The sequence below is a fragment of the Oncorhynchus mykiss genome, chromosome 18 (assembly GCF_057628025.1).
Source record: "Oncorhynchus mykiss isolate SJ-2025 chromosome 18, ASM5762802v1, whole genome shotgun sequence".
Classification (NCBI taxonomy): domain Eukaryota; kingdom Metazoa; phylum Chordata; class Actinopteri; order Salmoniformes; family Salmonidae; genus Oncorhynchus; species Oncorhynchus mykiss.
In genome coordinates this window covers 1,137,501-1,150,000 of record NC_143039.1, presented here as the reverse complement: position 1 = coordinate 1,150,000, position 12,500 = coordinate 1,137,501, and the positions used below count along the sequence as shown (strand labels likewise).

The 12,500-nt window shown below is 48.5% G+C and overlaps 1 protein-coding gene across 1 annotated transcript in view; it reads right to left on the bottom strand.

The window, feature by feature from the left end:
* The window catches only part of LOC118941052 (ephrin type-A receptor 6-like), a 154,506-nt gene that overhangs the window by 47,654 nt on the left and 94,352 nt on the right, over positions 1–12,500 (bottom strand). The window contains exon 9 of the mRNA XM_090206892.1: positions 8,823–9,170. Coding sequence (XP_090063018.1) covers positions 8,823–9,170 — 348 coding nt within the window. The remainder of the gene's footprint in view (positions 1–8,822; positions 9,171–12,500) is intronic.

The following is a 12,500-nucleotide window of genomic DNA, read 5'->3' as shown; positions in this document are numbered from 1 at the left end:
CCTCACCAACTTCAAACATCAGCTATCTGAGCAGCTAACCGATCGCTGCAGCTGTACATAGTCTATTGGTAAATAGCCCACCCATTTTCACCTACCTCATCCCCATACTGTTTTTTATTTATTTATTTTTCTGCTCTTTTGCACACCAATATCTCTACCTGTACATAACCATCTGATCATTTATCACTCCAGTGTTAATCTGCAAAATTGTAATTATTCGCCTACCTCCACATGCCTTTTGCACACATTGTATATAGACTCCCCCTTTGTTTTCTACTGTGTTATTGACTTGTTAATTGTTTACTCCATGTGTAACTCTGTGTTGTCTGCTCATACTGCTATGCTTTATCTTGGCCAGGTCGCAGTTGCAAATGAGAACTTGTTGGTCAGTAGTAACAGTGATGTTAACCAGGGGTCTGGTCAGTACTCACCAGTCTGGTCAGTAGTAACAGTGATGTTAACCAGGGGTCTGGTCAGTACTCACCAGTCTGGTCAGTAGTAACAGTGATGTTAACCAGGGGTCTGGTCAGTAGTAACAGAGATGTTAACCAGGGGTCTGGTCAGTAGTAACAGAGATGTTAACCAGGGGTCTGGTCAGTACTCACCAGTCTGGTCAGTAGTAACAGTGATGTTAGCCAGGGGTCTGGTCAGTAGTAACAGAGATGTTAACCAGGGGTCTGGTCAGTACTCACCAGTCTGGTCAGTAGTAACAGAGATGTTAACCAGGGGTCTGGTCAGTACTCACCAGTCTGGTCAGTAGTAACAGTGATGTTAACCAGGGGTCTGGTCAGTAGTAACAGAGATGTTAACCAGGGGTCTGGTCAGTAGTAACAGAGATGTTAACCAGGGGTCTGGTCAGTACTCACCAGTCTGGTCAGTAGTAACAGAGACGTTAACCAGGGGTCTGGTCAGTAGTAACAGAGATGTTAACCAGGGGTCTGGTCAGTACTCACCAGTCTGGTCAGTAGTAACAGAGATGCTAACCAGGGGTCTGGTCAATACTCACCAGTCTGGTCAGTAGTAACAGTGATGTTAACCAGGGGTCTGGTCAGTAGTAACAGTGATGATAACCAGGGGTCTGGTCAGTACTCACCAGTCTGGTCAGTAGTAACAGTGATGTTAACCAGGGGTCTGGTCAGTAGTAACAGAGATGTTAACCAGGGGTCTGGTCAGTACTCACCAGTCTGGTCAGTAGTAACAGAGATGTTAACCAGGGGTCTGGTCAGTACTCACCAGTCTGGTCAGTAGTAACAGAGATGCTAACCAGGGGTCTGGTCAGTAGTAACAGTGATGATAACCAGGGGTCTGGTCAGTACTCACCAGTCTGGTCAGTAGTAACAGTGATGTTAGCCAGGGATCTGGTCAGTACTCACCAGTCTGGTCAGTAGTAACAGTGATGTTAACCAGGGGTCTGGTCAGTACTCACCAGTCTGGTCAGTAGTAACAGTGATGTTAACCAGGGTTCTGGTCAGTACTCACCAGTCTGGTCAGTGGTAACAGTGATGTTAACCAGGGGTCTGGTCAGTAGTAACAGTGATGTTAACCAGGGGTCTGGTCAGTACTCACCAGTCTGGTCAGTGGTAACAGTGATGTTAGCCAGGGGTCTGGTCAGTAGTAACAGAGATGTTAACCAGGGGTCTGGTCAGTAGTAACAGAGATGCTAACCAGGGGTCTGGTCAGTAGTAACAGTGATGTTAACCAGGGGTCTGGTCAGTACTCACCAGTCTGGTCAGTAGTAACAGTGATGTTAGCCAGGGATCTGGTCAGTACTCACCAGTCTGGTCAGTAGTAACAGTGATGTTAACCAGGGGTCTGGTCAGTACTCACCAGTCTGGTCAGTAGTAACAGTGATGTTAACCAGGGTTCTGGTCAGTACTCACCAGTCTGGTCAGATGTAACAGTGATGTTAACCAGGGGTCTGGTCAGTAGTAACAGTGATGTTAACCAGGGGTCTGGTCAGTAGTAACAGAGATGTTAACCAGGGGTCTGGTCAGTACTCACCAGTCTGGTCAGTAGTAACAGTGATGTTAACCAGGGGTCTGGTCAGTAGTAACAGAGATGTTAACCAGGGGTCTGGTCAGTAGTAACAGAGATGTTAACCAGGGGTCTGGTCAGTACTCACCAGTCTGGTCAGTAGTAACAGAGACGTTAACCAGGGGTCTGGTCAGTAGTAACAGAGATGTTAACCAGGGGTCTGGTCAGTACTCACCAGTCTGGTCAGTAGTAACAGAGATGCTAACCAGGGGTCTGGTCAATACTCACCAGTCTGGTCAGTAGTAACAGTGATGTTAACCAGGGGTCTGGTCAGTAGTAACAGTGATGATAACCAGGGGTCTGGTCAGTACTCACCAGTCTGGTCAGTAGTAACAGTGATGTTAACCAGGGGTCTGGTCAGTAGTAACAGAGATGTTAACCAGGGGTCTGGTCAGTACTCACCAGTCTGGTCAGTAGTAACAGAGATGTTAACCAGGGGTCTGGTCAGTACTCACCAGTCTGGTCAGTAGTAACAGAGATGCTAACCAGGGGTCTGGTCAGTAGTAACAGTGATGATAACCAGGGGTCTGGTCAGTACTCACCAGTCTGGTCAGTAGTAACAGTGATGTTAGCCAGGGATCTGGTCAGTACTCACCAGTCTGGTCAGTAGTAACAGTGATGTTAACCAGGGGTCTGGTCAGTACTCACCAGTCTGGTCAGTAGTAACAGTGATGTTAACCAGGGTTCTGGTCAGTACTCACCAGTCTGGTCAGTGGTAACAGTGATGTTAACCAGGGGTCTGGTCAGTAGTAACAGTGATGTTAACCAGGGGTCTGGTCAGTACTCACCAGTCTGGTCAGTGGTAACAGTGATGTTAGCCAGGGGTCTGGTCAGTAGTAACAGAGATGTTAACCAGGGGTCTGGTCAGTAGTAACAGAGATGCTAACCAGGGGTCTGGTCAGTAGTAACAGTGATGTTAACCAGGGGTCTGGTCAGTACTCACCAGTCTGGTCAGTAGTAACAGTGATGTTAACCAGGGGTCTGGTCAGTAGTAACAGTGATGATAACCAGGGGTCTGGTCAGTACTCACCAGTCTGGTCAGTAGTAACAGTGATGTTAACCAGGGGACTGGTCAGTACTCACCAGTCTGGTCAGTGGTAACAGTGATGTTAACCAGGGGTCTGGTCAGTAGTAACAGTGATGTTAACCAGGGGTCTGGTCAGTACTCATCAGTCTGGTCAGTAGTAACAGTGATGTTAACCAGGGGTCTGGTCAGTACTCACCAGTCTGGTCAGTAGTAACAGTGATGTTAACCAGGGGTCTGGTCAGTAGTAACAGAGATGTTAACCAGGGGTCTGGTCAGTACTCACCAGTCTGGTCAGTAGTAACAGAGATGTTAACCAGGGGTCTGGTCAGTACTCACCAGTCTGGTCAGTAGTAACAGAGATGCTAACCAGGGGTCTGGTCAGTAGTAACAGTGATGATAACCAGGGGTCTGGTCAGTACTCACCAGTCTGGTCAGTAGTAACAGTGATGTTAGCCAGGGATCTGGTCAGTACTCACCAGTCTGGTCAGTAGTAACAGTGATGTTAACCAGGGGTCTGGTCAGTACTCACCAGTCTGGTCAGTAGTAACAGTAATGTTAACCAGGGTTCTGGTCAGTACTCACCAGTCTGGTCAGATGTAACAGTGATGTTAACCAGGGGTCTGGTCAGTAGTAACAGTGATGTTAACCAGGGGTCTGGTCAGTACTCACCAGTCTGGTCAGTGGTAACAGTGATGTTAGCCAGGGGTCTGGTCAGTAGTAACAGAGATGTTAACCAGGGGTCTGGTCAGTAGTAACAGAGATGCTAACCAGGGGTCTGGTCAGTAGTAACAGTGATGTTAACCAGGGGTCTGGTCAGTACTCACCAGTCTGGTCAGTAGTAACAGTGATGTTAACCAGGGGTCTGGTCAGTAGTAACAGTGATGATAACCAGGGGTCTGGTCAGTACTCACCAGTCTGGTCAGTAGTAACAGTGATGTTAACCAGGGGACTGGTCAGTACTCACCAGTCTGGTCAGTGGTAACAGTGATGTTAACCAGGGGTCTGGTCAGTAGTAACAGTGATGTTAACCAGGGGTCTGGTCAGTACTCATCAGTCTTGTCAGTAGTAACAGTGATGTTAACCAGGGGTCTGGTCAGTACTCACCAGTCTGGTCAGTAGTAACAGTGATGTTAACCAGGGGTCTGGTCAGTACTCACCAGTCTGGTCAGTAGTAACAGTGATGTTAACCAGGGGACTGGTCAGTAGTAACAGTGATGTTAACCAGGGGTCTGGTCAGTACTCACCAGTCTGGTCAGTGGTAACAGTGATGTTAGCCAGGGGTCTGGTCAGTAGTAACAGTGATGTTAACCAGGGGTCTGGTCAGTACTCACCAGTCTGGTCAGTGGTAACAGTGATGTTAACCAGGGGTCTGGTCAGTAGTAACAGTGATGTTAACCAGGGGTCTGGTCAGTACTCACCAGTCTGGTCAGTGGTAACAGTGATGTTAGCCAGGGGTCTGGTCAGTAGTAACAGAGATGTTAACCAGGGGTCTGGTCAGTAGTAACAGAGATGCTAACCAGGGGTCTGGTCAGTAGTAACAGTGATGTTAACCAGGGGTCTGGTCAGTACTCACCAGTCTGGTCAGTAGTAACAGTGATGTTAACCAGGGTTCTGGTCAGTACTCACCAGTCTGGTCAGTGGTAACAGTGATGTTAACCAGGGGTCTGGTCAGTAGTAACAGTGATGTTAACCAGGGGTCTGGTCAGTACTCACCAGTCTGGTCAGTGGTAACAGTGATGTTAGCCAGGGGTCTGGTCAGTAGTAACGGAGATGTTAACCAGGGGTCTGGTCAGTAGTAACAGAGATGCTAACCAGGGGTCTGGTCAGTAGTAACAGTGATGTTAACCAGGGGTCTGGTCAGTACTCACCAGTCTGGTCAGTAGTAACAGTGATTTTAACCAGGGGTCTGGTCAGTAGTAACAGTGATGATAACCAGGGGTCTGGTCAGTACTCACCAGTCTGGTCAGTAGTAACAGTGATGTTAACCAGGGGACTGGTCAGTACTCACCAGTCTGGTCAGTGGTAACAGTGATGTTAACCAGGGGTCTGGTCAGTAGTAACAGTGATGTTAACCAGGGGTCTGGTCAGTACTCATCAGTCTGGTCAGTAGTAACAGTGATGTTAATCAGGGGTCTGGTCAGTACTCACCAGTCTGGTCAGTAGTAACAGTGATGTTAACCAGGGGTCTGGTCAGTACTCACCAGTCTGGTCAGTAGTAACAGTGATGTTAACCAGGGGTCTGGTCAGTACTCACCAGTCTGGTCAGTAGTAACAGTGATGTTATCCAGGGGTCTGGTCAGTAGTAACAGAGATGTTAACCAGGGGTCTGGTCAGTAGTAACAGAGATGTTAACCAGGGGTCTGGTCAGTACTCACCAGTCTGGTCAGTAGTAACAGTGATGTTAGCCAGGGGTCTGGTCAGTAGTAACAGAGATGTTAACCAGGGGTCTGGTCAGTACTCACCAGTCTGGTCAGTAGTAACAGAGATGTTAACCAGGGGTCTGGTCAGTACTCACCAGTCTGGTCAGTAGTAACAGTGATGTTAACCAGGGGTCTGGTCAGTAGTAACAGAGATGTTAACCAGGGGTCTGGTCAGTAGTAACAAAGATGTTAACCAGGGGTCTGGTCAGTACTCACCAGTCTGGTCAGTAGTAACAGAGACGTTAACCAGGGGTCTGGTCAGTAGTAACAGAGATGTTAACCAGGGGTCTGGTCAGTACTCACCAGTCTGGTCAGTAGTAACAGAGATGTTAACCAGGGGTCTGGTCAGTACTCACCAGTCTGGTCAGTAGTAACAGAGATGCTAACCAGGGGTCTGGTCAATACTCACCAGTCTGGTCAGTAGTAACAGTGATGTTAACCAGGGGTCTGGTCAGTAGTAACAGTGATGATAACCAGGGGTCTGGTCAGTACTCACCAGTCTGGTCAGTAGTAACAGTGATGTTAACCAGGGGTCTGGTCAGTAGTAACAGAGATGTTAACCAGGTGTCTGGTCAGTACTCACCAGTCTGGTCAGTAGTAACAGTGATATTAACCAGGGGTCTGGTCAGTAGTAACAGTGATGATAACCAGGGGTCTGGTCAGTACTCACCAGTCTGGTCAGTAGTAACAGAGATGTTAACCAGGGGTCTGGTCAGTACTCACCAGTCTGGTCAGTGGTAACAATGATGTTAACCAGGGGTCTGGCCAGTAGTAACAGAGATGTTAACCAGGGGTCTGGTCAGTACTCACCAGTCTGGTCAGTAGTAACAGTGATTTTAACCAGGGGTCTGGTCAGTAGTAACAGAGATGTTAACCAGGGGTCTGGTCAGTACTCACCAGTCTGGTCAGTAGTAACAGAGATGTTAACCAGGGGTCTGGTCAGTACTCACCAGTCTGGTCAGTAGTAACAGAGATGTTAGCCAGGGGTCTGGTCAATACTCACCAGTCTGGTCAGTAGTAACAGTGATGTTAGCCAGGGGTCTGGTCAGTACTCACCAGTCTGGTCAGTAGTAACAGTGATGTTAACCAGGGGTCTGGTCAGTACTCACCAGTCTGGTCAGTGGTAACAGTGATGTTAGCCAGGGGTCTGGTCAGTAGTAACAGTGATGTTAACCAGGGGTCTGGTCAGTACTCACCAGTCTGGTCAGTGGTAACAGTGATGTTAACCAGGGGTCTGGTCAGTAGTAACAGTGATGTTAACCAGGGGTCTGGTCAGTACTCACCAGTCTGGTCAGTGGTAACAGTGATGTTAGCCAGGGGTCTGGTCAGTAGTAACAGAGATGTTAACCAGGGGTCTGGTCAGTAGTAACAGAGATGCTAACCAGGGGTCTGGTCAGTAGTAACAGTGATGTTAACCAGGGGTCTGGTCAGTACTCACCAGTCTGGTCAGTAGTAACAGTGATGTTAACCAGGGTTCTGGTCAGTACTCACCAGTCTGGTCAGTGGTAACAGTGATGTTAACCAGGGGTCTGGTCAGTAGTAACAGTGATGTTAACCAGGGGTCTGGTCAGTACTCACCAGTCTGGTCAGTGGTAACAGTGATGTTAGCCAGGGGTCTGGTCAGTAGTAACAGAGATGTTAACCAGGGGTCTGGTCAGTAGTAACAGAGATGCTAACCAGGGGTCTGGTCAGTAGTAACAGTGATGTTAACCAGGGGTCTGGTCAGTACTCACCAGTCTGGTCAGTAGTAACAGTGATTTTAACCAGGGGTCTGGTCAGTAGTAACAGTGATGATAACCAGGGGTCTGGTCAGTACTCACCAGTCTGGTCAGTAGTAACAGTGATGTTAACCAGGGGACTGGTCAGTACTCACCAGTCTGGTCAGTGGTAACAGTGATGTTAACCAGGGGTCTGGTCAGTAGTAACAGTGATGTTAACCAGGGGTCTGGTCAGTACTCATCAGTCTGGTCAGTAGTAACAGTGATGTTAATCAGGGGTCTGGTCAGTACTCACCAGTCTGGTCAGTAGTAACAGTGATGTTAACCAGGGGTCTGGTCAGTACTCACCAGTCTGGTCAGTAGTAACAGTGATGTTAACCAGGGGTCTGGTCAGTACTCACCAGTCTGGTCAGTAGTAACAGTGATGTTATCCAGGGGTCTGGTCAGTAGTAACAGAGATGTTAACCAGGGGTCTGGTCAGTAGTAACAGAGATGTTAACCAGGGGTCTGGTCAGTACTCACCAGTCTGGTCAGTAGTAACAGTGATGTTAGCCAGGGGTCTGGTCAGTAGTAACAGAGATGTTAACCAGGGGTCTGGTCAGTACTCACCAGTCTGGTCAGTAGTAACAGAGATGTTAACCAGGGGTCTGGTCAGTACTCACCAGTCTGGTCAGTAGTAACAGTGATGTTAACCAGGGGTCTGGTCAGTAGTAACAGAGATGTTAACCAGGGGTCTGGTCAGTAGTAACAAAGATGTTAACCAGGGGTCTGGTCAGTACTCACCAGTCTGGTCAGTAGTAACAGAGACGTTAACCAGGGGTCTGGTCAGTAGTAACAGAGATGTTAACCAGGGGTCTGGTCAGTACTCACCAGTCTGGTCAGTAGTAACAGAGATGTTAACCAGGGGTCTGGTCAGTACTCACCAGTCTGGTCAGTAGTAACAGAGATGCTAACCAGGGGTCTGGTCAATACTCACCAGTCTGGTCAGTAGTAACAGTGATGTTAACCAGGGGTCTGGTCAGTAGTAACAGTGATGATAACCAGGGGTCTGGTCAGTACTCACCAGTCTGGTCAGTAGTAACAGTGATGTTAACCAGGGGTCTGGTCAGTAGTAACAGAGATGTTAACCAGGTGTCTGGTCAGTACTCACCAGTCTGGTCAGTAGTAACAGTGATGTTAACCAGGGGTCTGGTCAGTAGTAACAGTGATGATAACCAGGGGTCTGGTCAGTACTCACCAGTCTGGTCAGTAGTAACAGAGATGTTAACCAGGGGTCTGGTCAGTACTCACCAGTCTGGTCAGTGGTAACAATGATGTTAACCAGGGGTCTGGCCAGTAGTAACAGAGATGTTAACCAGGGGTCTGGTCAGTACTCACCAGTCTGGTCAGTAGTAACAGTGATTTTAACCAGGGGTCTGGTCAGTAGTAACAGAGATGTTAACCAGGGGTCTGGTCAGTACTCACCAGTCTGGTCAGTAGTAACAGAGATGTTAACCAGGGGTCTGGTCAGTACTCACCAGTCTGGTCAGTAGTAACAGAGATGTTAGCCAGGGGTCTGGTCAATACTCACCAGTCTGGTCAGTAGTAACAGTGATGTTAGCCAGGGGTCTGGTCAGTACTCACCAGTCTGGTCAGTAGTAACAGTGATGTTAGCCAGGGGTCTGGTGTTTCCTCCCAGTCCAGACACTCCATTGACCGTCTCTACGTGGAAGGTGTAGTTGGCGTGTGTGGCAAAGTCCAGAATAGCCACCGAGGTCCCGGTGAGGCCCAGTAGGCGTGGTACGAAGCGCAGGTCGGTCTCACACGGCTCACAGTCCTCCTCGCCACCGGAGGCGCCACTGCCACAGCGCTGGCACATTATGTTATAAGTGAGGTCCTTCCTGCCACCGCTGTCGCTAGGCGGAGACCAGGTGAGGAATAGAGCCGTCTCGTTAATGAGAGAGATCAGGTTCCTGGGGGCCGATGGAGCACCTGGAGAGAGAGGGAGAGAGAGACCAGGTGAGGAACAGGGCCGTCTCGTTCATGAAAGTGATCAGGTTTCTGGGGGCCGATGGAGCGCCGGGAGTGAGAGGGAGAGAGAGACCAGGTGAGGAACAGAGCTGTCTCGTTAATGAGAGAGATCAGGTTCCTGGGGGCCGATGGAGCACCTGGAGAGAGAGGGAGAGAGAGACCAGGTGAGGAACAGGGCCGTCTCGTTCATGAAAGTGATCAGGTTTCTGGGGGCCGATGGAGCGCCGGGAGTGAGAGGGAGAGAGAGACCAGGTGAGGAACAGAGCTGTCTCGTTAATGAGAGAGATCAGGTTCCTGGGGGCCGATGGAGCACCTGGAGAGAGAGGGAGAGAGAGACCAGGTGAGGAACAGGGCCGTCTCGTTCATGAAAGTGATCAGGTTTCTGGGGGCCGATGGAGCGCCGGGAGTGAGAGGGAGAGAGAGACCAGCAACAGGACAACCTCAAACCTCCCCAACAACAGGACAACCTCAAACCTACCCTTCCTCACCAACAACAGGACAACCTCAAACCTCCCCTTCCTCACCAACAACAGGACAACCTCAAACCTTCCCAACTACAGGACAACCACAAACCTCCCCTTCCTCACCAACTACAGGACAACCTCAAACCTCCCCTTCCTCACCAACTACAGGACTACCTCAAACCTCCCCTTCCTCACCAACGACCGGACTACCTCAAACCTCCCCTTCCTCACCAACTACAGGACAACCTCAAACCTCCCCTTCATCACCAACAACAGGACTACCTCAAACCTCCCCGTCCTCACCAACTACAGGACAACCTCAAACCTCCCCAACTACAGGACAACCTCAAACCTCCTCTTCCTCACCAACTACAGGACAACATCAAACCTCGCCTTCCACACCAACTACAGGACAACCTCAAACCTCCCCTTCCTCACCAACTACAGGACAACCTCAAACCTCGCCTTCCTCACCAACTACAGGACTACCTCAAACCTCCCCTTCCTCACCAACGACGGGACTACCTCAAACCTCCCCTTCCTGACCAACTACAGGACAACCTCAAACCTCCCCTTCCTCACCAACAACAGGACTACCTCAAACCTCCCCTTCCTCACCAACTACAGGACAACCTCAAACCTCCCCTTCCTCACCAACGACGGGACTACCTCAAACCTCCCCTTCCTGACCAACTACAGGACAACCTCAAACCTCCCCTTCCTCACCAACAACAGGACTACCTCAAACCTCCCCTTCCTCACCAACTACAGGACAACCTCAAACCTCCCCTTCCTCACCAACTACAGGAAAACATCAAACCTCCCCTTCCTCACCAACTACAGGACAACCTCAAACCTCCCCTTCCTCACCAACTACAGGAAAACCTCAAACCTCCCCTTCCTCACCAACCACAGACCCTGTATCCACAACATGTCCCACAACAGTCTCCCTGGTTAGTCTGTCACCATGTTTAGTGTCCTCCCTGGTTAGTCTGTCATCATGTTTAGTGTCCTCCCTGGTTAGTCTGTCATCATGTTTAGTGTCCTCCCTGTTTAGTCTGGCATCATGTTTAGTCTGTCATCATGTTGAGTGTTCTCCCTGGTTAGTCTGTCATCATGTTTAGTGTCCTCCCTGGTTAGTCTGTCATCATGTTGAGTGTTCTCCCTGGTTAGTCTGTCATCATGTTTAGTGTCCTCCCTGGAGAGTATGTCATCATGTTTAGTCTGTCATCATGTTTAGTGTTCTCCCTGTTTAGTCTGGCATCATGTTTAGTCTGTCATCATGTTGAGTGTTCTCCCTGGTTAGTCTGTCATCATGTTTAGTGTCCTCCCTGGTTAGTCTGGCATCATGTTTAGTGTCCTCCCTGGTTAGTCTGTCATCATGTTTAGAGTTCTAACTGGTTAGTCTGTCATCATGTTTAGTGTTCTCCCTGGTTAGTCTGTCATCATGTTTAGACTGTCATCATGTTTAGTGTTCTCCCTGTTTAGTCTGTCATCTTGTTTAGTCTGTCATCATGTTTGGTGTTCTCCCTGGTCAGTCTGTCATCATGTTTAGTCTGTCATCATGTTTAGTGTTCTCCCTGGTTAGTCTGTCATCATGTTTAGTGTTCTCCCTGGTTAGTCTGTCATCATGTTTACAGTTCTCCCTGGTCAGTCTGTCATCATGTTTAGTGCTCTCCCTGGTTAGTCTGTCATCATGTTTAGTCTGTCATCATGATTAGTGTTCTCCCTGGTTAGTCTGTCATCATGTTTACTGTTATCCCTGGTTAGTCTGTCATCATGTTTAGTGTCCTCCCTGGTTAGTCTGTCATCATGTTTAGTCTGTCATCATGTTTAGTGTCCTCCCTGGAGAGTATGTCATCATGTTTAGCCTGTCATCATGTTTAGTGTTCTCCCTGTTTAGTCTGTCATCATGTTTAGTCTGTCATCATGTTTGGTGTTCTCCCTGGTCAGTCTGTCATCATGTTTAGCCTGTCATCATGTTTAGTGTCCTCCCTGGTCAGTCTGTCATCATGTTTGGTGTTCTCCCTGGTTAGTCTGTCATCATGTTTAGTGTCCTCCCTGGTTAGTCTGTCATCATGTTTAGTGTTCTCCCTGGTTAGTCTGTCATCATGTTTAGTGTTGTCCCTGTTTAGTCTGTCATCATGTTTAGTGTCCTCCCTGGAGAGTATGTCATCATGTTTAGTCTGTCATCATGTTTAGTGTTCTCCCTGGTTAGTCTGTCATCATGTTTAGTGTTCTCCCTGGTTAGTCTGTCATCATGTTTAGTCTGTCATCATGTTTAGTGTTCTCCCTGGTTAGTATATCATCATGTTTAGTGTTCTCCCTGGAGAGTATGTCATCATGTTTAGTCTATAATCATGTTTAGTGTTCTCCCTGGAGAGTATGTCATCATGTTTAGTGTTCTCCCTGGTTAGTCTGCCATCATGTTTAGTGTCCTCCCTGGAGAGTATGTCATCATGTTTAGTGTTCTCCCTGGTTAGTCTGTCATCGTGTTTAGTCTGTCATCATGTTTAATGTTCTCCCTGGTTAGTCTGTCATCATGTTTAGTGTTCTGCCTGGTTAGTCTGTCATCATGTTTAGTATTCTCCCTGGTTAGTCTGTCATCATGTTTAGTGTCCTCCCTGGTTAGTCTGTCATCATGTTTAGAGTTCTCCCTGGTTAGTCTGTCATCATGTTTAGTGTTCTCCCTGGTTAGTCTGTCATCATGTTTAGTGTCCTCCCTGGTTAGTCTGTCATCATGTTTAGAGTTCTCCCTGGTCAGTCTGTCATCATGTTTAGTGTTCTCCCTGGTTAGTGTGTCATCATGTTTAGTTTGTCATCATGA